The following is a 27,745-nucleotide window of genomic DNA, read 5'->3' on the forward strand; positions in this document are numbered from 1 at the left end:
GGTCATAGTTCTATTAGCTGAATTTATAATTAAGGTAGATTCACAGGGGGCATGTCCCACCTCTTTGGTATAGTTCTTTCCTTCTCAAGTTAGGCAAACTGTTCCAATTACCTGGTGACTTAAAGTCCACCCTTCAGGCCATTTTGTTTTCTCACAAATTTGGGTGTATTTCCCTTTTTAAAGGTGTACTGGAGCTCGATCTTCACCCCTCCATAGCCATCTTTCAGCCATTTGAGTTCCCCCATGAATCCAACCTTGATAAACCCAACTCAGTTGCGATTTTTTGCATTAAGTCTACAAAAAGTTTTCTACCTGAAGTTGGTAAATCCCAGTCACAATTTTGCTGCCTTCATTTGTTATACCACACCCTTGGATTTTCCCCTTTATTTTTACCTTGCTGGTTTTGTTCTGAATTTCCCCACTCTTCTCTTTTTGGGAAACAAAGGAATTCTCCCACTGTGGGGCAGTCTGGGCTGGAAGGCGTCCATTGGCCCAATCCTAAATTAACTCCCACCCAATAGTCTCAGCCATTTCTGTGGCAAGTTTGTAAACTTGTCTGGTTGTAACATTCAGCATCAACAGAGTGATGTACTGCAAAAACAGTCACTGAATTGTGGCTGTCCCACATGAGTTGGTCTCATTTATTGCAGGGGTTGCAGATGCACAGGGTATCAGGATACATGTCAGGAGCAGGTACCTCAGGAGTCTGGATTCTCCACCTCTCTCACGGCCCCTTGGGCTGCAGCCAAGGGCTGAGATTGTCTTCTCAGGAGCAAGAGTTTGTGTCCTGGAACCTCATTGCTGGTACCATTTCTGCTGAGCCAATCTCCACTCTTACCCCTTGGATACAATGATTATAGTACAGGATACTATTTCTGTGGGCACCCCTCAGATACAATGATTACAACACAGGATACTATTTCTGTGTAGCCCACCTGGGTGCAAGGATGATGGCACAGGATGCTTACAATCTGGAGGCACTGTCCTATTGCTTCCCCTGGGTTAATTGACAATCCTTTTTTATTAAATAAAAGGGGCTTTGGAGGTGTGCCAACCACAGGTAATGTTTTGACACTCTTTTCTATAAAGCAAATACTAAAACGATTTCGTTAAGCAATAAAAGAAAGAGATTGTTATAAGATCTAACTTACTTGTTGCTATTTACTCTGACGTTTGAGATAATTACTAAATCATCTTTGCCACCATTAATGCCATCTGAAATGCCCATGTGTAGTGGAAACAAATCTATGGTAAGAATCATAAATTTCCTTCCCCCAACAGCTGTCAGTGATAACACAATTATCTATCACAGAATGGCACACTTGCTCTACTGCCTGTTCATAGGCTGTTACAGCTAAAACTCGTTGGTCTCTGTCTTCTATTAATTGAACAGCTATGTTAAAGGTTCTATCTCTATTACTTAAAGGTGTTCCTATAAAATCTCTGAAAAGGCATGCAATTTTAAGCTGGTCACATAAGTGATTTAAGCAGGTTAAACAAAGGAGTTGATTTTCCCCTCCTTCTATTTTGGTTCCCTTCCACCACGAGTTAAACTGTACAGACAATACAAGCCCAAGGGGGACAGCCTAGGCCATGCCCAGCACACGTCCAGTGGTCTGTTTCTTTCTGGACCTTTGCTGCTGGCATTAGTCCCAGATCCCAGTGTCTCAGGAGATGCTGAATTCATTCTTTGTGACATTGTTTGGTCTCCAAACACAGCGGGGTTACTCGCCCCAGTGATTCCAGAATTGATGGCAAGCTGGTGTTTGAGCAAAGGTTAAAATTTTACCAAATTACCAAGTTTTCCACCTGTAGTCAAGTTGTTTGTATGTTCCAAGTGAGCTCACTACTGTATCAGTGTGTTCACGCTGTGCACCAACCCTGATGTTGGGTAACCACAGCAACAATGTTAATACCACCCCTCCTTACAGTAGTTTCATTCAATGCCTACAATTAGTAGCTTGCATAAAAATTTCTATTGGACATAAACTATACTTTTTAGCCAGCCTTTGGTACACATTGCACATTTTCCCTTTGCTGTAACACAATTACTTTGAGAAACATATCACACATATCAAACACTCACACACTTAGTTTGGCCAAACTACATAAAACATACATTCATTACTATAAACTTTTGCCCCAAATTATTTGCTTTTATCACTTCAAATTGTAACCCAAATCTTGGAACAATAGGCTTCAACAAAATTTTGGCTGCTGTTTGAGCTCTACCCTGAGCTGCAGGGACTGCTTCTACCCACTGAGTCAATTAATAACTAATAGATATTTCCACCTGCCCACTCTGGGTAATTCAATCTGGATCCTTCTAAATGGCCTGTGCACTATATAGCAGCCCACAGAGGGATGAGTCCTCCAGACCTTTTTGTTCAATTTTTAACATGTCAAACCTCTCTGAGTAATCTGTTTTCTGATTTCAAATATTCCTATATAGCTATACAATTTTAAAAAATGATCACAAAGTGCTCTTGTTCCCCAGTGAGTCTGTCGATGTCTGTCTGGCTAAGGGTTTTAGTCCTACCATCAGGGAGAATCTATTGCTCCCCTTTCAGATTTTTCCCTAATTTCTTTATGGCTGCTAACTCTGCTAAGGAAAAAAGATGCTGTTTTATTCTGTGTTTCTGCTTTCCAAAAAGTCACAATTATGCTGCTGTTTTCCCTCAAGGCACATTTTTCTTCATCATCACCCAGTTAGGGGAGGTTATCAAGGTAGCCTCATATTTTACTACTGTTTTAACTGTTTGCACAACTCATTCAGTTCCTCTATTGTTATCCTGTGACCTTTTTTTATATCAATTTTTGTTTCCTTTTGTTTTTCTTCTATTTTCTCCTTTAATGCTACACTTCTTCTATCTATATTTGGGTCGTTTCCATTTTCACCTTTCTCAAAACATAGAAATTTTTCCTATTGAGAACAAATTTGATCTCTATAAGGATAAGGAGCTCGTCCATTGAATCCTTAATTTTTCCCTACCCAGTACATTTTTCTATTTGTAACACACACACCTGTGAAGCTGCTGCGATTGTGACAGGCAGCACTAACACATGAATGTGCCACTAACACAGGGTCCATCTTGTCCCTGACCTACATAAAGCGATTGTCACAGGGATCTGAGTTATTTTGATTTTGTTTTTGCACAGTTTGTTTTCTCATGGTTTGCTCTTGCACTGCTTGTTTTATCATCACTTGTTTCTGCATTGCTTGTTCCCTTCCTATTTTTGTTCCATGCAGTTTTATGGTTTTTGCCAAGCGTATCATAATAAGCACAGTGAAGATAACCAATCCCTGGTGTATTAATCCTTTTCCTTGAATGTTCATAAGTCCCCTTTCTTTCCAAATTTTTCTAGAAGTGTGTACTACTCCAAAAGCATATTTCAAGTCTGTGTAAATGATCTCTTTCCAATCCTTGAAGAGCAACACAGAGAATAATGCAAGCCCAGGATGGGCTAAGGGGACCAGATTCCTTTCCTTCTAGTTTTTCTCCACTAATTATAGCATTCCCAGATTTTCTTTTCCCATCTATCACTCAAGATGATTCTTCTAGAAATAATTTTTTTCCTCTTTGTAACACCTGTTCTCTTAGATCTGGACACATTTTTTGTTTGTAGCTGTGTGACCTCTGTGCAGGCATGCATTAGTTCTTTCCCTGGGACATCATAGAGAAACTGAGTGGGGCTTTTTATATTTGTAGTTCTCACCTCCAATTCAGGGGAGGTTGTGCTGTATTTCAAGACTAATGTACTAAATATTTCACTCTCCTGCTTCACCAAAATACCATACATTGTGACACATCTCCAGATTACAAATTTTCTTTCAGGGGTGTAGAGGGTGTGGGGTTATCCTAGTTCTTAGAGCTATTAATAAATACCTTTCTAACAAATTATTTTCAGCCTCTAGTAATAACAAAAAGTTATTTACCTCAAATTTTTCATCTGTTTCAATTTGTACTTTTTAAATCACAGGGACTGGGAACGGTTTTCCTCCAACAGCAATTACTGAGATGCATTCCTGACTTAATTTGCATCCTTGGGGTAACTTCCTTATGGTGGTCCTGGAGGCTCCTGTATCTACTAGAAATACTTCCTTATTGTGAGGACCAAGTCTTAATTTCATCAAAGGCCTCATTTGGTGTTTCTTTTGGTGTTTCAGGCCTCATTAAATACAGTCCCTGACACCCCTTCTCCTCCTTTCATCCGGCTTCCTTTTCCTGCAAAATTTCCACAGGTGTCCCTTCTCATGGCAATAGAAACAGGTGGGTCTTGTGTCATTAGGGGTAGAATTTAGATTACCCTGATGTCTCAATGCTTTTGTGGATCCTTTGGTGTTAGTAGCCTTTTACGTTTTCCTCATTGTTTTAAAACCTTCTCTCTCTCTACTCCTTTCCCTTCCTATATGCTTGACCCTCATACATGTACAATCTTTACACATGAACAGTTTCTGCACTTTTTCTACAACTTTTTGTAGCTCTTGCCAGGGAGCTCCTCGCCGCTTTCCCCGCACGCTGAATGGGCCAAAGCAGCGTCTCCCATTGCCCCGCTGTGCATAAGTGCGGTGACAGCAGCAGCCGTGCCCGCTGTGTCTGCACGGGCACCTCACTGTCAGCCCTCAGTGCCGCAGGGCCCTGTCCCCCCTGCTCGGGTGCCCGGGACCCTGAGCTCGGCTCTCCCTGCCCTGCTCAGACCCGGCTGCCGCTGCCGCGCCCCCGCTGCCCCTCGGGCGCTGCTCCGAGCTTTCGCTGCTCCAGAGCTGCCCGGAATGGAGCTGTACAGAATCAAAATTTGATAGAATGTTCACAGTCTTGTATATCTGTATGCAAATATTGAGATCAGGTGTGCTGACTTAGGAAAGCTAAGGAATAGAGATGATATTATCATCCGGTTGAATTTAAAAAAAAAGTTGTAAAATACAGTAAGTTTATATAAAAGAGTGTATATATAAACGAGGCTTGAACAACAGAGCAAATATTTTAGAAAATTAGAACCATGAAAGATGCATTGTAATAGGAATATGTAAGGTAAAAATAGAGGTGATTGGTGTTAGAAGTAATATAGTAGCATTGTGTAGTAAAAGCTTATAGCTTGAAAAGCATATATAAGGTATTGTAATTAGGAAAGAAGTTAGCTTTTAAGAAAATAACGTTCAGGTTTATATTTCTTATGTTTCATTCTTTATTAAGACTAATAATAAAATCTTTTAAAACACTTCTCAGTTACCCCGTCTTTATAGAAACTAAAAAAAACCAACAAAACAGTAATTCCACTAGAATAAGAACAAAAACACTATAATCTTTTATCAAGTTAAAAAATCTCAAAGTACTTTTTGTTCAGTGCTACTACAAAGAAACAAGAACCGAAAGAATTACTTCTTCTACAAAAAAACCAAAAAACTGTCAAGACTTCTACCTATATCATGAGCTCAAGTCAAACAGAAACCATTATCTTCTGTTACACAACATCTACAAGCTTTAAAAAACATAATCAAGCACAAAACATCCAAGCAACCCAAAGACATTCATAAAAGCCTGAAAGATCCTTGAAGTTCTAATTCTTATAATATTTCAAAACAAAACCTAAAAATTTACTGTCTTAAGTTGAAAAGCAATTTCCAACTATAAATAATAGCGCTGTGTTCACCTTCCCTCTGAGACCCAGTTAAACTCAAACTGTACAATACTTTTACCATAAACCAAACCCACACAAACACAAAATTATTACCTCTGTATCACGCTGTAATGAACTTATTTGAACATTCGGCACAGCTTTCCACTTCCCCATTCCTGTGTGCAGCCCCTCCGCGTCCCCAGCGGTGTCTCCGAGCCCTCCCTCCCTCCAGCCCTGCCCGGAGGCCCCGCAAGCCCGAGCGGAGCCGCGCTGACCCCGGCGCTGCACCGCAGCCCCCGCCGCTCTCCCGGCTCAGCCCCCGCTGCCATCCCCGGCCCGCCCGGGATCTTCCAGCCCTGCCCGGCCGGCAGCGAGGGCAGCTCTGCCCAGCTAAAGGAGCGAGGCTGCTCCGCCAACTCTGCAAAAACCCGAGGTCTGGCTGCCGGCAAAGAGAGGAACGAGAGAAAAACCCGCGATTGGCAAACTCCTCCATAGGGAATGAAGCAGGGCACGGACTCTGGATCAGAGGAAGAGTTTAACCCGTTCCATCCCAGCCCCGTGAACACACAACGGGAACTGACTGACTGGGCTGAGATTAGACCTAAACTCATGCAAGATAAAGATTTTAATTCACCATACAGAAAACTCCTTGCTGTGCCAGTTCGATATAAGAAAAAAAATGCTAATCCTCAGTGGGAGCCTATAGCACATTAGGATATTGAGAAGTTAAGGAAAGATTTTAAAGACAACAGCTTAAACTGCCCGTATTTTAATAATGTGGTTAGAAGTAGATGTGATTCTTATCACCTCACATCTTCAGACTGCTGTAATATTTAATCTCTAATTTTAACAAACTCACAATATATTCTGTGGGACTTGGAACAGTGAAAGCATCTCCACAAACTGATGCAGAGCTCTGCTAGAAGTCCTAAAGCCCAACTAACAATCAGTCAATTAGCTAGAGATCCTTCAAACCATAAAGCTGAAGACCTAGACGAAGCCCTTTCTAGAGCAGGAATAAGAGATATTAGAAATGCACCCAGAAAGACTCTTTTATCTGTACAACTGCCAGAATCCCTGAAAATGCCGATTCTCTGATTCAACAAGCCACAACTAAACCTTATCTTACCTTTTTAGATCGCTTGGCACAAGCAGTTCAAACGCAGTGTCCTAAGGAAACAGCACATCCTCATTGAATTAAAGCCTTGCCTTTACTGATACAAACAATAAATGTAAAAGGGTTCTTTTACCGGCCCAGCCACCATCAGTGCCACGAATGCTCTTAGTATGTGGTAAGCTCAGCACTCCTCAGCACATCGTGACCATACAAGCTCCCACACGGGGGGAACAACTTACATAGTCCCAAGATCTGCTGGGAAATAAATTCCAAAGAGTTATTGAGGCTGAAACGAAAACTATTGAAGAAACCCCCCCTGCTTTACAGGTAGAGCCCATTAAGGAGCCATATTTTACCTGCAAAAAACTCAGTCATTTAAAAAAAGACAATTCTGAAGCAAAGAAAAACACAAAATTACCTAATACCTACCATCAGTAAAAAAAGGAGAGTCATTATACCAATCGCTGTCGCTCCAAATTTAACACAACAGAAAAGCCTCTGTCGGGAACTTCAACAAAAGCTCACAGCGCCACCGTGTCACAAAACAAAGAACGGCGGCTCCATCGCAAACAAACTTAGAGCAGATGCAATTTGTAAAATCACCAGAAATCTCCCCAGCAACCCCGACTTATTACCCCCAGGGGCACGATGCAAACTAACAACTTCTACATTAACATACCTCTAAACAAACTTTTGTCATCGATTTATGCCCACAGGGATTACAAGAACTTCACAACAGAGACAGGAATTTTTAATTCTAAGCAGAGACAAAAACATAATGCTTAGATTTTCAGTGTTCCCAACTATTATTTCAGTACACTCTAACCAAGAGCTGATAGCTTTAGCTCTTGCTTACAGCACTCCAGCAGTAATTCCACCCAAACCACTAAGAGCTATCACTGCTGCATTGCCAGTGACTGTAACTGAGCAAGACATCCATGGAGAGCCTGTGCTTTTAGCTAAGCCAACTGTGCACCAAGGAACAGCACCGAGAGCTGTAGCCCACAGCTGATGGCCTTTGGGTGGGAGGTGTCCCCAGTGAGCAGCCACAGCCCCTTGCAGCCAGAGCCAGGGCAGTGGAACAGTGAATGTCACAGCTGTGCTGGGCACTGGCACAGAGGGCACTGCAATTCCTCCTGTGCTTCAGCCCAGCCATTACAATCTGGCAGCGCCCATGAGGGCTCTCCCAAGAGCCAAAACAGTCACACTGTGTGCACAGTGAGCTCATGGGGACTGCCACCAGTGCTGAGGGTGAGCCAAGGATCACCCGGCCCCTCGTGGGGCACAAACCCATCCCAGCAGAGAAGGGAGACTCGCTGGCCCAGTACAGAACAGAAACAGAAGGGAGCTTTTAATGAGAGCCACAGCAGCACCGACCAGTCCAATGTTATCATCAAAAACTAACAACCCTGTCTAGGGGAGTCAGGAGCCGCCAGCAGGGAAAAAACTGAATATCCTCAAAAAATTAATAAATGAACAATTAACAAAGAATCACATCAAGCACACAAATGGCTCTTAGACTTCCCCAGTGTTTGTCATACACAATAAAATGTCTAATTCCTGGAAATTACTCCAATCTCCTGCTGCTGAGGGCTTCCTTAGGCTCCTGCTGAAATGAAAAATATTCAGGGAGATTTTCCTTTCTTGATATTTGAATGGTTTCTGCAATTCCTTGAGGTGTGACCATGATGGTTAAAACCCCACTGTGCAAATGAAGGTTTTCCCCTTCTTCCCCCCTCTCCATGCTCCATCCTCTCCTTTACTTTGTCATCTCAACAACTGCTAAGGAAACATTTCTCATCTTGTCAATTGGCAATGCAACTGCTCTTTAATTCAGTTTTAAAATAGGTTTTAAAGTCAGGTTCTGCCCTTGCTATTGATTTGAATTTTGGATGAAGTTGTTGGTGCTTAACAAGTTCTGTGCTGCTTTAAACCCTGTCTCCAAGGCTCAAAGAATGACCCTGGCAGGGAGTGCAGGAGCGTTGTGCACTCCTTGTTTAGAAATGGAGGGCATCAAACCAGGTTCCTCTAAAGGATATTTTAAGTGAAATTAAAGCCCTGGAATTCCTTAGGGAAATGTTCCATTTAGGATAGAGCCACAGTGCCAGAAGCTGTTTGTCTGATGGTCAGTTCATGCTCTGGTCAGTGCAGGGCAGCCCCTCAAGAAATGCATGAGCCAAAGCCAGCAAGGAGAGGAAAAGAGCCGAGCTGAGCTGAGAGAGCTGGAGAGATGAAATGCCACAGATGTGCCTGGAGCATGGCCCTCCCCAGCAGCTTTTCTTACAGCTCAGTGTTCAAAAAGCTGAAAGCTGATCTTTGAACTGCAGAGAGGCTTGGAACTGCAGAGAAGTTCCCTTACTGGAACCCAGACACTGGAGTGCCACAAGCCTGCAGCCAGATTGCTTCTCATTCAGTTTAAATTCCATGTTCTTTTAGTTTTAGGGTTTTATTAAGTATTCTCAGAGATGCTACAAGTGAAAGAAGAGAACAGAAATAGGCTGGAGCACCATTGGAACTGTAATTAATATTTTACTCTTCCTCCTTCATTTTAAAAATGTATGTACATATCATGAACTTTTAGACTCTGTGGGTTGGTTGAAACACTCTTTTTTCTCTTTCTTTGGAAGAGATATGCAAGTCCTGAGTCCCTGGGCCAGTGATCCCTGCATTTTATTTATGTTTTTACAATTAAACAAGGGGCTGACAAAATTGACAAGGAAGATACAACTCAGGAGCTCGCTGGGCAGCAGCATCCAAACTCTTTGGGTGTTGCCAAGAGCAGTAGGGTGTGAAGGCTGCTTTCCAGTGCGATATTAATCCATAATAACCTGCTCATTGACATCAAAGTCACTGCTTAGAAGCCACTTGTTATTTTCCGAGGTGCAGGAGTGTTTGACAGAGCCTGGGCAGAATGATGAAGAATATTCCTGTCAGATTTCTGCTTCTCTCCTTCTGCCAGCAAGAGGAACCCATCCTCGTTAAGGGTTTTGTTCCCGTGTGACAGTGTGTAGTTCAGAGCTAAAGCCGTGCCCAGGAGCGTTCATGATTTAATCTGCACTGCCCCCTCAGCCGTGTGAGCTCTGAGCAGTGCGCTGGGCAGTGGGGCCGAGCCAATTTCGGGCAGTCGTGCTCGGAGCTTGAAGGGTTTGGAGGCAAGAGCGGAGGCTGAGCTCCCGCCGTGGTCAGAGAGGGGAGACACCTTCCTCTGCAGGGAACGCTTTCCCAGCCGGGTTTGCTCTCCTGACAGCTCAAGTCTCGCCTCTTCAAGAGCAGAGCACGCTGTGCCCCCAGGGCTTTGCCGCTGGCAGCACTGGGAGAGATCCTGGGAACACTGGGAGGGAACTGGGACCACAGGGAATGCCAGGAGGGAACTGGGAGGGAGAGTGGGAGCAGCGGGAGTGAGCAGGAAGGAGCACTGGCAGGGATATCAGGAGCCCTGGGAAGGAACAGCGCTCCCAGCTCCTGCCCAGTGCTCTTCTCATCCCTGCCGGGGCTTGCCAGGAAGAGGGAAACTGGCAGGGAACTGGGAGGGAACTCCTCAGCACTGTGCAAGGGGCAGCAGCCCCAGGGGTGAGCAGTGAGGAGGGGGAAGTGCGCCCAGTCCCTCCCCAGTGCCCCAAAAATGGGATTATGAGGTTTGAAATGGAGGGGGGAAAGCTTTTCTGTAATTGTGTTTGAACTGGGGAGGAACCCCCTGCATCTGTGATTTGAAGGAAAAAAAGATTTTGGGTGTTTGGCTTTTTAATGATTTTGGGTGTCTCACTAGGCAGTTCTCCATTATTTTCATTTTGAAATGGAAGGAGAAACTATTTATGGTGCTGTTTGAATTGAGGGAAAGAGCCCCATTTTCATCATCTTCAGGTTCAAACTGAGCAAACACGGCTGTCCCTGGTCTGAAAGGGCTTCCCTTGAGAGGAACCTCTTGATGTGCCACTGTAAGAGTTCCATCGAGGGGAACCCTCCATTTGAAGGGACCTTCACAGATGAAAAAGATGTGCAAAAGCCCCCAGATTGGTCTTTCTTGAGGGAAATTGAAGAAAGAAACTGCATTTCCCCTCATTTTAGGAGGCTAAATTGAGACAAATCCACTTCTGTGTGAATACCTGCGGCTGTGTGTGATTCCCACAGAGCAGGAGCAGCCTTGCCCTCAGCAGGTCACAGCCCTGTCCCATGAGGATGTGGCACACAAGGGTCGGGAAAGACCACAGGACCTCAGCTCAGATGAGGCTTTTGACAGAGCCCAGAGATCTCATCCTGGAACACTGAAAACACAGGAAAATCATGAGACAGCCCTGGGTGAAGGCACAGCAACCCTGCTGGAACAAGAGAAGGGACTAAAGGCTGAGCAGGCAGTGCAGGGGACAGCTGCAGACAGCCTGTTCAAAGAGATGCATCTGCAGCTGCAGAGCAAAACAGAGAGATCCCAAACTGACACCATGTCTTGTAGATTGACATATCTTTGTGCGACTAAGTTCCTGAAAAGCCAGCTATAAATAAGGTAATTATATCTTATGAACAGCGTCTGTTATACATATGAATAAATTCACATGATGGAAGCAATATTAAATCTTTTTACAAGCTTTTTTTACAGCTTGCTTACAGGCTATTTTAACTTATGGGGTATTGTTTCAAAGATGTGTTTTTTAAAGGTAAAGGTTTTTAATATCTATTTTTGGAATTATTTTTTATCTCTGGGAACAGAGTTTTTTTCTTGGAGGCACAGAATTGTATTACTCTTCTCTCTTTCTTTGTTTAAACTTTTTATAGGATTACAGTTACTTTAATATTTGTTTACTTTGCTGTGGAGTCTTTTGTTTGATATTAATTAGAATTCTATCCCTCCATACTTTGAAGCATTATGGAGAAAAAAGTCTGTGTTCCATAGTTTTATCAGAGGGTTTTAGCTTTAAGATTAAGGCATTTCTTTATCTCTCTTGTTTGGGATTTAATTTCTTCTTTACTGTCTCAGAAGCTGAACAGCTTTGAGTAGCTAAAACTTTTGCATCCCTTTTTTAAATACATCCTGAGCAAAACCAAAATAGGAGGATATCGTCGAGAACTGGAATACGGTTTATCTGCCTGAGGTGCAAAGGCGCGGTGGGAGGGGACGGCCGCTGGGAATGCTGTGCGAAAACCCGGCGCTAAGGAAAAGGGACCCACGCCGGAGGACCTGCAGAAGAGCCTCAGTCCCCGGGGAAGCTGCTCCTGGCGCTCTCCCTCTCTGGGGGCCGGGCCCCTTCCGCTCTCCCTCTGCGCTACACGGCCCGGCCATCTGCACCGGCCGCGGCTCGGCTCGGCACGCCCAGCACCGCACCGCGGGTGAAGGCAGGACCCTCGCTGCTTTCAACGCAGATTGGGCAAAACGGGCAAAAGCCGGTCCCACATCCACAGCAGAACCTGACTCCGGCCGTGCCGGGCCGGTGGGTGTGACCGGGACGGGACCGGAGCGGCGGCGGCGAGTGGCGAGGTCGTGACGGACTCCGGAGCGGCGGCGACACCGGGGCCAGCGAGGCGGCGGCTCCAGCCCAGGTGGGACCGCGGTCGGTGCTGCCCCAGCTCCGGGCATGCTGCGGGCGGAGGGGGCCGCGGTGAGGGCCGGGGGGATTCTGATGCGTTCCTGGTGCCGGCTTCCCGTGTGCCCCCTAAGCTGGGATCGCAGCTGGGAGCGGCTGCCCGCGCTCTCCTCCTTGCCCGGATGGCCGGGATGGAGCCGGTGCCGCGGCAGCGATGGCTCATCCCGGCTGCTCTCGCTAGGACGGAGGCGGCTGCTCCGTGCCCGGGACCGTTCCCGCCCGTGCGCCAACGGGCTCGGGGCCGCTGCTCGGGCGGGAGGTGTCCGTGCCCGGCTCGGGGCTGGCACGGCATGAACTTGAACGTGCCTCAGAGCCCAAAGCGCTGCAGGCGCCGAGTGCGAGCACAAAACGGCGCATCGTGCCTGCTCCGGGACCGAGGCTTCTCGGCGCTGCCCTGTGTGCCGGGAGCCGCTCCGTGTGCCCAGGCAGGGAGCCGTAGCGTCCGTGCCGTAGCTCGGTGTGCCCGGGCTCCGAGGCGCCGGGGCAGGGAATCATGCGGGGAACAATGGTGAGCAGCCCGGGGCTGCTGCTTCTTGCCCCTCGGCAGGCGGACTCCGAGCCGCAGCTGCCCCGGGCCAGCAGCGGCCGCAGCTCGCAGGCGCTCTCAGCGCCTGGCCCGGCACGGAGCTGGGCTGCAGCGGCTGCAGAGCCACAGGGGCCGCGGCTGCGGCCACCGCGGAGCTCCCGGAGGCTGCGCTTGTCTCCGCACCTGCTGCCGCACCTCTGGGCAGCGCCGACAGTGGAGCCACAGCTGCCACCGCCCTCGTGAGCCCCCTCACGGCCGGCACCAGCAGCGACCTCTCATCGTGTCCCTTTCAGGGTGCCATCAACGCGGCTGTAAAGCTGTTCCCGAGGCCGAGCTCCCAAAGGATCTGCCAGCAGCGCTCCTGATGTCTCCACTGCAAGTTGCTGTTTGTCCAATGGAAACAGATTCTGGCTGTGAGTTGGAGCAGAGTGAACTCTGCTCCATTCGTGGAGTTGCGACTGAGCCCCAGCATCTCCAGGAGGGACCAGCAGCCACGGTTCCACACTTGCCTGGGGCCCAAGAAGCCTCTTGGCACAAGCAGGGGGATGCCACTTGTGAGCGTGCAGTGAGTGCAGATGTGGAGAATGGATTCTGCACCAGTGATGGGAGTGTGAGGGAGCCCCTGGCTCCCCAGGGCACAGCAGCCACCAACAATGAACACAAAAGGAACCTCAGAAGATTCCTGGGTGAGTGCAGAGCCACCCCTGTGCCCCCTAGGCAGGGGGCAGTGTCCCCTCCCAAGGCCAGGGCTGGCAGGTGTGTGGCTGTTTCCCCATGGCTGGAAGAGGCCTCGTGCTCTGCTGGGCCCCATCCGTGGCTGGAAGCAAGAGCCCCAGCTGCCCCCAAGGCTGTGCAGTTCTCCTGCTGCAGCCTGTGCCCACAGCTGTGTCCCTGCCTGTCCCCACAGCTGTGTCCCTGCCTGTGCCCAGGCTCTGGGCTCTCTGGCTGCCAGCTGAGGGAGGGCCACACTGCCTCAGGGCTCCCTGCTCTGCTCCCTGGCCATGGGCTGAGCAGATTGCAGGGCTGGCTCTGCTTCTGGCAGCCAGCAGCTCTTTCCTGCTCCAGGTGAATGGTTCAGGTCCCATCCCGTGGGCATGGCGGTGCTGATTCTGCTGCTCCTGGTGCTGGCTTTGGGGGTGGCCTTGGCTGTGCTGGCAGGTAAGGGAGGGGCAGCAACCTGGGCCCAGCCCCTCGGGGCAGAGCGGGCTCCCTGCTCCCTGCCCAGGGGAATCCTCAGACCTCCTCCTCTTTCTCCTGCAGCACCACAGGTTCCAGCGACTCAGTTTCTGGGCTGTCTCCCTTGCTGGGTGGGCTACAATGGGGTCTGCTACTACTTCTCAAGGGATTACAGCACGTGGGAGCAGGGTCAGGAACGGTGCTCCGAGCTCAATGCCTCCCTGGCCATTGCCAAGGATGAGGAGGCCATGGTGAGTGAGGGGCTGCGGGCGCTGTGGGGTGGCTGAGGGCAGCCTGGGGGCGCTCCTGGGCCGGGCTCGGTGTTCGTAGGGCCGGGGCTGCAGCCCTGGGCCGGGGCCTTGCAGGGAAGGAGCCCCGGCGTGCGGGGGGAGCCCCGGGCACGTGTCCCCCCGAGGGGCCGGGGCAGCTCCCACTCCTCTCTCCTGGGCAGGATTTGCTCTTCCGCCTCCGCGGGACCGGCGATTTCTGGCTCGGGCTGCGCAGACGGGGCGAGCGCCTGCACTGGGGGGACGGCAGCAGCTACAGCTCCCGGTGAGTGCCGGGGAGCCGGGCAGGGCCTGGGGGCACAGGGGCACAAGGGCTTCTCCTGGCAGCCAGCGCTGCCTCTGCTCCTCCCTGCAGGGTTCCCGTCTTTAACAATTCCGAGTGCGTGTACCTGGCTGACAGGAGATTGAGGAGTGAGAACTGCTCAAATCGGCGTCTGTATCTCTGCAGCAAGGCCCAAGCTCCCCTGTAACAGGGGCTGCACAAAGGACCTTCTCCACGCTGGGCAGTGCCAGCTTCACCTCTGAGCCCAGCACAGCGCTGTCCTTCCTCTGCTGTGCCCTGTGCCTTGCACTTCCTCTCAGGGTCACCTCAGTGCCTCTTCATCCCCAGTGCCAACACTGGGCTGGGGCTGCAAAGGAAAAGTCTCTGCAATCCATCCTGCCACCGATGCTGCCGGCAGTGAGTGTATGCCCTCATATGTGGGTAACACACCACTCTGTTTACAAGTTTCATGGAAGTTTATTAAGGGATAAAATCCCACATTTGGGTGCTTGTCTCTTTGCACACAGTCCACTTGAACTGTGTTCTGTATATATTGTTTCGTTACAGACTTTTATGCATATTCATGACAGTTTATACATGTTGAAACATTCATTTGAGTTAACATATTCTTTTGCTTGGTTTGAACCTTTGACTTGTCTTCCTTCCATCTTATTGATTAAATGAATATATTCTATTTTTTCTTGTGTTTCTGTATTGTATTTTCATTCCCTGATAACAAGGGTTCATAAAGTCTTATTTTTGATTCTCTGGTTTCCCTTTCTATGATCTTGTCTTTTAGATAAGACAGTTCCCAAAGTTGGGAAGTCAATTTTTTTACACCATTTGCTGCATTAGTTCCATGAAAAAGTAATTTCAACATTTCACAGTCTCTATTAAGCTATGGTCTAAGATAGAATACATGACACCACTATTTATAGAAGCTATAGGGTGCATAGATAAACTGACAGTTTATACTATATCAAAATCAGGAATTACAAATTGCACTGTATCAGGATTTTGTGATCAACTGTAACTTGCAACACAAAAGTTAGTACATAAATGTGAAAGCCAATACCTATATTTCTTATTTTTAACATCACACAACAAACTCAATTGGGAACTCAAAGCACTCTGGGCTCTTGGAAATCATCATGAAGTGGCCTGAAAGTGAGAATTTTGGACTGTCCTTGGAAGATGTGAGGAAGGACCTTCACTTTTAAAATTTGAAAGGTTAATTAAACCTTAAGAAAAAAATACAACAACAGACTGAATAAGGAAAAATTACACCACTGGGGATCTCTGTGACTGTCAGCCACGGGCTCGTTTACAAAATGGATGCTCGGCCTTTTATACCCTCAGCCCCTGCCAAAGCTTAGTCAGTCAGCTTCTTCTGGAGGGAGAAATCTGGGACAAAGTGAAGCCCAGGAAGGAGAGAACAGTGTGGAGAAGGTGCATTTTTAGGATTTGGTGTACATCTCACTCCCTTGCTCTGATTTATTTGATAATACATTCAATAAAATTTAATTTCCCCAATCCAGGCCTGTTCTGCCCATGATGGGTGAGAGATCTCTGGCTGCCTTTCTTGAGAGCCCCGAGCCTTTCCTGCTGTGTTCTGTTGCCTGCCCAGGGGCAGCAGCAGAGGCTCAGAGCGCTTTTGCTGGCCCCGGGCACCTGGCCTGGCCCAGCCAAGCCCAAGAATCCCTGCCAGCATTCCCTGCACCATTACCCGGCCCCACGGCGGCTGCGGCTCCGCGGGCAGGCGGCTCCAGGAGTTCAGAGTGGGCAAAATGGGAGCGAGGGACAGGAGGCAGCTGGTGCCAGTGGGGGAAATGGCTTTGCTGGAACTGGCAGGGACAGGAGGAGGAAGGAGAAAGTACTGCAAAGTAAAGGGGGGAGAAAGAGGGACAAGGTGGTGGGCATGGCCATGGGGCAGGCAGGCATTTTGCTTTTAAGCTCTGTGGGGGAAAAGGAAGAGCTGTCAAATCCATCCAGGAAAAGAGGGGAGAAATAGTAAGTGGTGGAAATCACCAACAATTGGGATTCATTTGATCTGCCTGAACTGCAAAAGCCAACAGTCTCCAAGCACCACCAGCGCTGTGATGTGCCTTGCCCTGCCCCTGCCCTGGCTGCAGCAGCCACCTGTTGGGACGGGCCCTGTTCTCTAAAAGAGCTGCACCCAGGCACCATTGGGGCAGTGCTGGGTAAGAAGTGAGGAATGGCAAAGGGTGGGAAGTGTCAAGGGAATAAAATAGAATGGTATAAGAAAAAATGATAACAGAACTGCACCAGGAATGGCCACCAACTGCTGTCACCAAAAGAGCTGCACTGAGGGACGGCCACACATTTCCGTTCCCACACAGAAATGGTGGGACTTGCCTTCTCCTTAATAACCATCAGTGGCATTTCCAAGGCCAGCAGGTACACTCAGAGATGTCCAGAATCTTCATTACATTGGGAAAATGGGGTTGGCATCAGCTGTGACACACATCAGGAAGAGCACAGCAGCAGAAATAGGGATTTCCCAGCTCCCTCCCCGGGAGAGCAGTATCAGCACAGGGACAGAAAATGCTGATAGAACATCCTTTCCCACTGCTCCCTGTGCTCAGCTGGAGGTAGCATCCTTTAGCTTGTGCTCTTCAGTGGGTTTACCCATGGAAATACCTCAGAGGGACGCAGAAGATTTACTAGCACATTAAAAAGAAGCTGAAAACCCAGCAAGGATGACATTAGGGATAGGGACACAAGCAAATTCACACATCATATGACAGTTAAGTATGGCTGCTGTGAGTTTGCAGCATGGAGGACAGCTAGATTAAACTAGAAGAGATTCCAAAACTATTTGGCGTTAAAACTGCAGGTAAGGTTAATAACCCTCTCCAATTGAAAAAAAAAAGGAAATCTGCTCAGAACTCATTTGGATCACCATCCCTGCAGCCATTGCATAGCACAACTCCTTTTCCCCACCAAACTACAAAGGCTTTCCTGGAAATCTCTCATTTTCTGCTTCCTACCTGTAACAGTGCTCAAGTGACCTGTGTGATCTCTCTGAATGAACGGAGCTTTACCTTCACAGCAGCTCTGCTCTTCACTTCCCAGCCTCGTGCCCTTGGCAGTTTCCATCTGGCAGCGTTGGGCTGCTGAAGGAGAGGCTCTGTTCCAAACATGCCCACTTTGCAGCAGTACCCCATGAGGGGATGTTCTCCTGCCTGGACTAATCCCTTTGCTTCTCAGCTCCAGCTGCAGCCCACAGACCTGGCACTTGTTCAGGAGCCTTTGCCATGGCACGGCCCCACCCAGCTGATTCCCAGCCTGGCAGCACAGTGGGCACACATTCCCAGCCCTGGCCGTTGTTTCCATCCCACTGCAAGGAGCCCAGTTGTTCCCGAGTGTTCCTGCAGGAATCCAGGCCCAGGTGTCTGTGGGGTTTGCAGGGGCTCTCTTGGGGGTACCTGAGGGTGTCTGTGGGATTGGGGAGGGGGACCTGAGCTCTGGGGGTGTCTCTGGGGCTCCTGCTCTTTTCCCCTCATATTTCCATCCTTTTTCCTCTCATGCTAAGCACCCTTTTCTCCTCACCTTTCTAGAGCTTTCCTGCTTCTTAAACACGACCTTTACACCATTATGCCATCTCCATTTTTTCACTCTTCCCCCCTTTTCCTGCTGCCCTTTTCCCCCCATTTTAGCTGCCTTTTTCCCTGGTTTTTTTCTGTCCTTCCTTCCCTGTTTTTTGCTGCCTTTTTTCCCCAATTTTTGCCCATTTTTCCCCTCCATTTTTTTTTCTTCTGCCCTTTTTTCGCCACCTGTTTTTGAGACCTTTTTTCCCACCCCTTTTCTACCAACTTTTTTTCCACCATTTTTTTTGCTGCCCTTTTGTGCCTCTTTTTTTCCAGCCTTTGTAGCCCCTCGATATAAATCCCTCAATGGAATCAGTGGGGGTTTCTACCCATTTCAATGCTAAAAAAAAGGCACAACAGAGATTCCTTGTCAATTTAAAGATTATGAAAATTGAAGGTTTAATCTCATTTCAAACCTATAAAATCCCATCACAAAGGGTGTTCCGTGATCTATTTCAGCAAGAAAATGGGGATTCCCCATCCATTGATAGCCCTGAAATAATGGCCAAGGCAGGGTTCCTTTCCATTGATACCCTCAACATTGCAGGTGAATGGGGATTCCCCCAGTTGAAACACAGACTATAAGGGAAAATTAACCAGTTAAACAACTCCAGAATACACTTGGACAGAAATCCATTGAAAGGGAATCACACACCACTTCTCCTCCCTAATTAATTCCATCAGGCTTCCTTCACTAAAAACACTCTCAGAATTAAAAGTGGAGATGCCTGGTGTGTTACCTCAAAGCAGTGGAAGAGGCAGCATGGAAATGCTTCTTCTTCCATGGCAAACTCTCCTGGGAGCACTCCCAGAGCCTTGCAGGGCTCCCCTGGGAAGCTGCTGAACAAATGGAAAGAGTTGGGATGAGCAGAGCCCCAGAGAAATCCCAGCCCCACTGATGGAAAAGTCAGATTATCCAAGCAGCAACAGCAGCTGGAGTGTTTGCAAAAGAGCAGCTTTGTTCTGAACCTCAGCTTAGGAGTTCTGCTCATGCACTAAGAGAGCCCTTCCATCTATTTGGACCTTTTCTATAGCACAGGCCACACAGCAGTTCAATGTGATCATGTTCTTCAACTCAATTATGTTTCAAAGTATCTAAACTTGATCTAGCTACTCATCAGTAGAGAATTTTATGTATTTTCAGTGTAAATTAGCTTCCCTGGTCAAACACCAACCTTTCCCAAGGTTCAAGTACCTCTGTTTTCCACCACTAACTGCTCATTAGCCTTGTCTCAATTACAAACCCCCTGTTAACCCCATTTTTCCACCACAGATTTGTCTGAGTCTCTCACCTCTCAGCAGTCCAAATTGCTTGAAATGTAGCAGAACCTTCTTCACACTTCCCAGCTCTTGCTGTCCATCTCTAATCCCTGTCCAACCTGCCAGTGCTCTCCCTGAACTGCTGACAAAGGAAATTACACAACATCAGTGCAGGACAACTCATTCATTGCTGAATGAAAATGAAATAAAGAGAAATTAAGAAGCTGATTTGGACCCAGCAGGACTGCCCTGTTGGTGTCTGTGTATCAAGAATTTTTATGTATTTTGTATCAAATTTAACTTGTTGAAACCTAAGTTCCCATATTTAAAATAGATTTGTCATTCCAGATGAAAGCAACATGCTGCATGCCTTCCAGCCACATTTTCACTGAAAAAAAACCCCAAACTGCTCAGCCTGGGCTCCCATCATGCCAGCAGTAGCTGTATATCAACATTCAGCAATAATGGAATTCATTCAGAAAATGAACAATTACAAAAATACTTCCACTCCAAGAACTGATACTGCACTGAGGAAGTTATGCATACCTTCAAAAAATTCAGTAATCAAGATGTATTTCTGTTTTTATTGAAATAAATTTAAAAAATACTGCTGGCCAATATTTACACATTTGGTCCAATTACTCTTCCTGCAATGTGGTATTTCCCCACCTGCCCCTGAAGGCAGCAGCATTTTCAGAACAAGAACTGCTCCCCAGATATTGACCCCACTCAGCAATGGGTAAAAGGACATTTTAGAAATGTGGCAAATTGGATCACTGAATGAAAAAATGGAAGAGAGGTGTTGTAATAAAACAAAACCTCATTTGAGTCATGCATTCAACATCATTTCCCAGATTTCTGAAAATGTGCTAACATTGGGAAAATCTCATTTCCACCCAAGACAGTGTGCAAACAGAAGCTTCTGCAGGTAAATTCACTCTGCTGAAGTGACACAAAAATGAACAGAATGCTCCAAATTAAAACCTTTGGCCTCTTCTCCCACATCCTGCTTGTGTGTCTGTGCTCCATCTCCCCAGCAGCCATGTCTTGTGCAAAGGCTCTCCCTGCCTTGCTCAGCTGCCAGTGAGCTCTGTGCTCTCAGGTAAATTCACCCCCAGGCTCTGTAAATGTTCCAGCTGGGTCCTGCCAGGCCAGCCTGGGCACTGTGGGACTCGAGCAGCTTTGCCACCAGGTTCATGTCCACAGCCAGGGCTGCCAGCTCAGCAGCCTCAGCTCCACAATCAGGGCCAGCACTCTCACATGGGGCTGCTCCAACAGAACTTGCCTGCAGACAGTACAAAAAGAAAGCTTTATCAAATTGCATGAGCACATTTAAGGGGGAAAAAAAAGGGGCAAACCACAGGAGAAAAGAAACAGCAATTGTGCAGCCAAAAAAGTCCAGTACACTCCTGAGTCCTGACAAACAGGAATTCAGACACCAAATGCTCATGCCAGCTGAAAATCACCACTGTCCATTACCCAGATTAAATTCCAAGAGAAGGACACAAAGTGTTGCTGAGTCCTGGCTCAGCTTCCTATGGGAGAAAACTACTACAGGACCTTACAAGTGAAGCTGCAGCTTCTTGCCCTACTACTAAAAACAGGGAAATGGAACTAAGCCTTGGAAAAGATGGGCAAATTCCAAGCTTAGTTAAGCTTTAGTTTATAAAAAATGTATGATGGTGCAGGTCCAGCACACTTTGCTTGCACGTGGGAAGGTTCCAATCCCATTACTCAGAATGGCCACTTGCAGCACATTTCCTGCTTGGAAATTACTGCTGCAAATCAGAGCTCAAGGCACACTCACCCCTCTCTTGTGGCTGCTGAAACTTTTCCCAACGTTGCTCTGTGCCAGCTCACGGTCCATCTCCTTCATGTACGCCTTGAGACTGCCCACGAGCTCCTCAGGAGACACCTTCTGCTCCTGCCTTCCATTCCCAGCATCCAGCTCCCTCATCATCCTCAGCTGAGAAAGCAAACTCCTCCTCTTCATCCACATCATCACAATCCAGCTCCTCTGAGTCTGCCCCTGCACATGATGTTGTGTCAGTACAACAGCAAAGAAATCAGTGCTGGCATTTGTTTCAAAGAAAGAAGCAATCTCACCTAAAATTCTGTCCAGGGCTTTTGTAAAAGAATCCACATCAAAGGTAACATGGGATTCATCAGATGACCTGAAATCTAAAAATATTTTTAAAGAAATGAAGCTTCTATGCTTGCATAAGCCTGACACAGGCACAAGCCATACTGATTTCTCTCAAGCCAGGACCAAAGTTGGGACATTTGAATTTAAAAGTCCTCAGAAGTTTGAAGCCTGTGTGCATTAGACATCAAACAACCAGTGGAAGAATTCTTTGAATAAAGGAGAAAAATTGTGAAGACCACAAAATCCAACTGAGGAACAGAGACCAGCTCAGCTTGCAGCACTTGAACCTGCACCAGTGCCAGAGTGGCACCAAGCTGATTTAAAGCAAGTACAGCTTCACTGCTCTGGCTTTGCTTCAGGCCCTGCTCAGCACAGCACCTTCAAACTCTGATTCTCTGCATCACACAACCAAGCACAGGGCTGCAGCACAGTGCAACATTCCACACCAGAGCCACACTCCAGGGGCTACTACCATGGCATTTCTGCTCCTTCCTGCGTGGAGACTTTGGACACAAAAGCCTTCATGCTCTCAGCAACTGTTTCCAAGTCATACTTTTGCTCCTCCTCATTTGGGGAAGGAAGGGACTCATTTCTTGTCTCCCTCAGCATCTGATCCAGAGCACCTGGTGTAATATCCAGCCAGCTGTCATCTGAAAGAACACAGCACACATCTGTTACTCTGCACAAGCCTGCTGGCTCACAGGCCCCAACCAGCTGACTGACAGGACTGCAACCATCCTGCAGCTCAGCTCTGCAGCTCAGCTCTTGTGCTGGTCCTGGGTCACACACAGCAAAGCCAGAGAGAGGATGAGAAGAACTGAGTGCAGATTTCTTGTCACTACTTAAAAACTCTGCTTTGCAGAGCTCAAACTAAGAGAGACCATTCTAGTCACTGAGAAGCCTTGGGCCACTAAGTGGAGGAAGAAAGGCTTACTCTAAACTGGGAGAGCCAACCCAGTGTTTAGTCTTAAGGAAGGCTGGATTGGCTCTCCCTTCACAGCTGTCAGCATTGCCCCTCTACCCCCACAAATAATCATCTGTAATAGGAATAATTCCCCCATCCAGCTCACCATCCTCTGCAGGAAGACAAGCTGCTTCTCTCTCCAATTCCTTCACATCAATGGGGGTTGTCTGTAGTAGTGTCAGGATTTCATCACCTGGGCTCACTTCATCACAGCTAGAAGAAAAACATTGAATTTACTGAAATGGATTCAATGGGATCACATGCTCTGCATTCAGGTTTTCACTTGAATTCTTCCATTTTCCTTCTGTGCAAACACATCAAAAAGGGAAATTAATCTGGGGGAAGTACCAGAGCACTACACAGAGCATTGGCCAAAACAGGACACAGTCAGTCCCTGCAATTCCCAGCTGATGGCTCCAAAGCCCATTGGTCATGGCTCTTTTCCTTTACATTTCATTTGCCTTGGTAAATATTAAGATTACCTGATCCTAAACACCACAGACTGGAAACTCAAAAAAATAACAGTCAAGATATTATGGGCTGGCAAAGCCTCAGATATTTTTGCAGTGATTTACTTTTTGGATTTGATTATCCAGAGAAATCCACAGCCAGCTCCTTGAGCAAAGGAGATAGATTACCCTGTATTCATTATTCACTGGGACTGCTTTTCAATGAAACTTTTCTACACTTTCTACAGTCAACCAAGCAAAAATTGATTTGCAGTCACCACTTGGAATCCACTTGGAAGAGCTCAGCATTTCACATAACCAAGATAAAAGAGTTACTCAAGCCAGAACTTCTCCCAGTGGAGCATTCCAGAGGAATTAGTACTTGTATGTCCTGGCCACAGCTCCCATGTTCAATGTGCAGTGGAGAAAAGGGTTCAGGTGTTTGTAACAAGCATTTCAAAGGTCACTTACAGGATTTGTAGGATATATGACACTCATGAATTTCAAGTAGCTCTCACCTTTCTGGCACTGCAACAGATTGCTGGAAGTGATCTTCTGCCATGTGCAACAGTTCCAGGTACTTGGCTGATCCTTCCATTTCTCCCTGTTAAATGCAAGTCACAGGCATGAACCCAAACAATTCTCCCTCCCCTTCCTCTTCCCAGTCAGGCTTTCTAAGGGTGACTGTTGGTCACACAGGAATGCTGAGAGAACCAAAACAACTAAAACCTCTTGGCCATCTACACTTGGAACTCAATACTGCAAAGGGCATTCCTGTATTTGAAGTTTATTAAAGGATATGGAGCTAAGAATCTCAATAGTGTTGTCCAATTTGATAACCTTGAAACAAGTAGTCAATTTATGTCCCATTTATTAACATCAAAAAAGTAGTGAAAGGCATCTTAAAAAAAGAAACAAAAAAAAATAAACCAGACAACCTCACCAAAACCCCCAGAAGTCACAAAAACCACACACACATAAAAATTACACTTGCATGGGCCCAGATAGGTCGATGGTGTTATGTATGGATCTTGAAGAATATTGAATTCTAGAGGGGTGGAAATGAAATGTAAACCAGTGAAATCAGTCACACCTCACACAATCACATATGGGAGTTTTCTTCACTCAAGTGTATTTCTCCCCTTGCTTTAGATGAATGAATCAATCCCCACATCTTGCTTTTTCCTTTTTAATTTCCAAAATAAATTACTTTCAAAGGGAAACAAGCTGCACATGTCCCCTTTAAACACATTCGTTCATTTCACACAGAGATAAGGATTCAAGCTCCTCACACAAGTTCAAGGGTTAAAATGTATTTTCCCTGCAATGTTAAAAAGCCACAGACTCTGAAATACTCACAGACCTTGAAATAATCCTTCTCCTTCAAGCTCCTGAGGAATCTCTCCCACAGAGGACCGCTTAACACGTTTCTCTTGGCATCAGGAGCCACTTTACTGCTCTTGGAGCACAACATTTCAAAGCCATGAGCCTGCAGATAAAAGATGCAACAACAAGAGGTTCTCAAGGTGTGACAGACTTTGCTCACATTTCTCTGGACAAGCAGGCAACCTCCAGACAAGGACCCATTCCCTGGGCATGCATGAGCCAAGGCCAAAATGCCCCAGCAATCATTACCAGCTTCATGCCCAGCTCGCAGGCTCCGTACTGAGGATGAGCTGGGGCGGGCAGGGTGTATCCACTGCGTCTGTCTGGAACAAACTGCTGCTGCACCAGCTGTGCATATAAACACCGAGTGAAAGTCACCTGCAACAGCCACAGCAGAAACAAACACTCCCTGCAGCGCGACTGGGCTGGGGACAGCCAGCAAACTCCCTCCAGGTCACCAGACTGGCTTTGGAGGCACCCATATTACAGGCAGTGCCTGAGACTGCATTCAAAATACATCATAGAAAGATTTTTCTGATAAATTGCTTTTCAGGCTATACAATGTTTGTTCCAAACTGAAATCCCCAAGCAAATATAAACTTTTGTCATTCTAAATACATTAGGAAAAATCCTTAATATTCTGGAAAATCCCCATTTGAACTGCAACACGTTTCATCAAATACATCTTGTTTCCTTAACAACAAAAAAACCACGTTTCTTTTCAACTAGAGAAGTGCTTTAGGAGAACCAGGATATCCTAACTGCTTCAGAACATCACAGGAACTAAAAAGCAGCATTTCAGGTATCACATGCGACCTCTGCTGGTTCCTGATGCTAAGAAAAGCCCTGAATGCAACCTTCTCAACTCCCTCACTCTGTCTGTTCCCTCAAACAAAAGGAAAGTATGAGCCTGACAGTCCAGGTACTCACTTGCAATCTATTTTGGTCTTCTGTTCCAGCCCTTGTAAGAATCTTGGAGTAGGGGAAAATAATTAAACAATTTTTTGCTAATGACCAAATAAATTATGTCCATTTTAATTCATTCCATTAGCAGCCATCCATATTCGTGTGAAGGTGTCTGCTCATTATTTCACCTGGACCAGACAAAGCCTGTGTCCTTACAGAAACAGCAACACTCCAGCCCTGAGCATTCCCTACCCTCAGGGACACTTCTGAATCCATGTCTGCTGGGGTTTTTTTAATATTCATAAACTCATAGAAAGGCTTAGGTTAGAAGGGACCTTAAAGATCAACACCTCCTTCCAACACCCTTGCCACAGCCAGGCACACCTTCCACTAGCCCAGGCTGCTCCAAGCCCCATCCAACCTGCCCTTGGACACTTCCAACGTGTCTGGGATGGGGAAACACCTCCAAGGATGGGCAATGCTAAGACAGGACCTTCAGAGCACAGGCACTGCCCCTTGGCAGCCCTCCCACTAAAGCAGCTCAGCAGCACCCACCTTACCTGGCTGCCAGCCCCGCGAACTCCCTGCTCATCTCCCGCAGCAGCTACACAATGAACCACTCATCCTCCACCTTATCCCCGAACACCGCGGTGCCGCCCAAGTGCGCCGGGATCTCGCCTGCACGGGGCACAGACAGGAGAGGCGGCTCAGCAACGCCGTGCCCAGCAACAGATTGTCCACACGGGCTGCGGAGTCTCCCTCACTGCGGATATCCCAGACCCTGCTGACACAATCTTGTGTCCTGTGCTCGGGGATGGCCCCGCTGCACCAGGGAGGTGGCACCAGATGCCTCACCGGGCTAACCCGTGCTGTGACACCGAGAGTCGGGGAAGCCGCCGGGTCCCCCTCACACGCTCCTGGTTTCTGGCCCCCGAGACCCCCTCACACGGCCCAGTTGTCCTCACACACTGCCTGTTCCCGGCTGCCGGAGTCTCCTCAAAAGATCCCGGTTCTCAACCGCCGGGTGCCCCTCAAACTCTCCCGGTTCCCGGCCGCCAGATTGCCGTCAAACTATCCCGGTTTCCCCTCACACGCCCTCAGTTCCCGGCCACCGGGTCGTCCTCACAGGGCTCAACTCCCCCTCACACGCTGCCGGTTCCCTGCCGCCAGATTTTCCTCAGAAGATCCAGGTTCTCGGCCGCCAGGTGTCCTTCACACTCTCCCGCCTCCTCCTCACAAGCTCCCGGTTCCCGGCCGCCGGATCCCCTTCAAACGATCTCCCCCCCGGTTCCCTCTCAGACGCTCCTCGGATTCCGGCCGCCGGGTTCCCCTCACACCCCTCCGGTTTCCCCTCACACTCCCGGTTCCTGGCCGCCTGATTCCCTTAACACGCTCCCGGGTTCCCCCTCACAGGCTACTCGATTCCGGGCGCCGGGTTCCCCTTCTACCCCCCCGCTTTTCCCTCACACGCTCCCGGATCCCCCTCACACTCTCCCGGTTCCCGGCCACCGGTTCCCCCTCACTGGCTCCCGGTTCCCGGCCGCCGGGTGCCCCTCCCAGTCCCTCCGCTCCGGGCGCTCCTCCCGCCGCGCCTCCCGGCCCGCTCCCGGCTCACCGCGGCCCGGCACGTAGCGCAGGCGGAACGGCTGCCGCTGCCACACGCAGGCGGCCAGGAGCGGGGCCAAGCGCACCAGGGCCAGCTCAGCGCAGCGCCGCAGCAGCGCCTCGCCGCCCGGGCCCGCCGCCGCCGCGAACAGGCGGGAGCGCACCGCGTCCTCGGGCAGCGCCGGCCGCCGCAGCGCCTCCATCCCGCCGGGGCCCAAAGCGCTCCGCCCCCGGGCAGAAGCGGCGCGATGGCGGCGGCGGGGCGGCGGCGCTGAGGGTGATATCGCGATACGCGCGGAAACCGCTGCAGCCGTGAGTGGCTGCCGCTGCCCCGGTGCCCGGCGCGGCCCCGAGCCCCAGCGTGGTCCCGGTCGTGATCCCCCGGCCCCGCTCCCGGGCCTGCCGCCCGCGCTGCCCCCAGCACCGAGCAGGGCCCCGGGACGGCCCGGTCACCCCCTGTCCCCGACGGGAGATGGTTCCCGCCATTCCTGAGCACCGGTGTGACGGAACGCAATTAAATCCCTGTAACCGGCTCTTATCCCCTGACTCGAGAGTTGGGTCAGTTCTGACTTACTCGGCTCGTTTACTCTTGTTCTATTTAATGTATTCCAATTTAATTAATCTACGGGGATAGTGACGTCATCTCTGCTTTTAGGGAGCTGTACCTCAATTCGCAGCATCTTAGGTTTAAATTTAATTGATTTTGATCCAGCTGTCCTATAGGTATAGGGTCAAATTGCCAAGGCCAAGGGACTTGAATATAGTTTTGAGGCAGAAAATATCTGGGTTTCTTGCCAGTTTTCTGACCAGGTAGAGCCAGGGCCTGTCTAGATCCCAGACCCTCATTGGGAGGGTCTC

The 27,745-nt window shown here is 48.3% G+C and overlaps 1 protein-coding gene across 1 annotated transcript; it reads right to left on the reverse strand.

Annotated features, from left to right (window-relative positions):
• Window positions 1-19,499: 19,499 nt before the first annotated feature.
• Window positions 19,500-27,090, reverse strand: LOC128949032 (protein ecdysoneless homolog). The gene is given in 12 exon segments (XM_054293827.1): window positions 19,500-19,573; window positions 20,416-20,560; window positions 20,563-20,716; window positions 21,239-21,382; window positions 21,384-21,460; window positions 21,538-21,605; window positions 22,050-22,227; window positions 22,648-22,754; window positions 23,509-23,594; window positions 24,354-24,479; window positions 24,626-24,724; window positions 26,806-27,090. Coding segments are annotated over 11 exon segments (1,380 nt in total). The 3' UTR covers window positions 19,500-19,573; window positions 20,416-20,504.
• Between the last annotated feature and the right edge of the window lie 655 nt (window positions 27,091-27,745).

Source organism: Melozone crissalis, unplaced genomic scaffold (genome assembly GCF_028551555.1).
Source record: "Melozone crissalis strain CALT ecotype California unplaced genomic scaffold, PUWL_Pcris_2 ptg000192l_1, whole genome shotgun sequence".
Classification (NCBI taxonomy): Eukaryota; Metazoa; Chordata; class Aves; order Passeriformes; family Passerellidae; genus Melozone; species Melozone crissalis.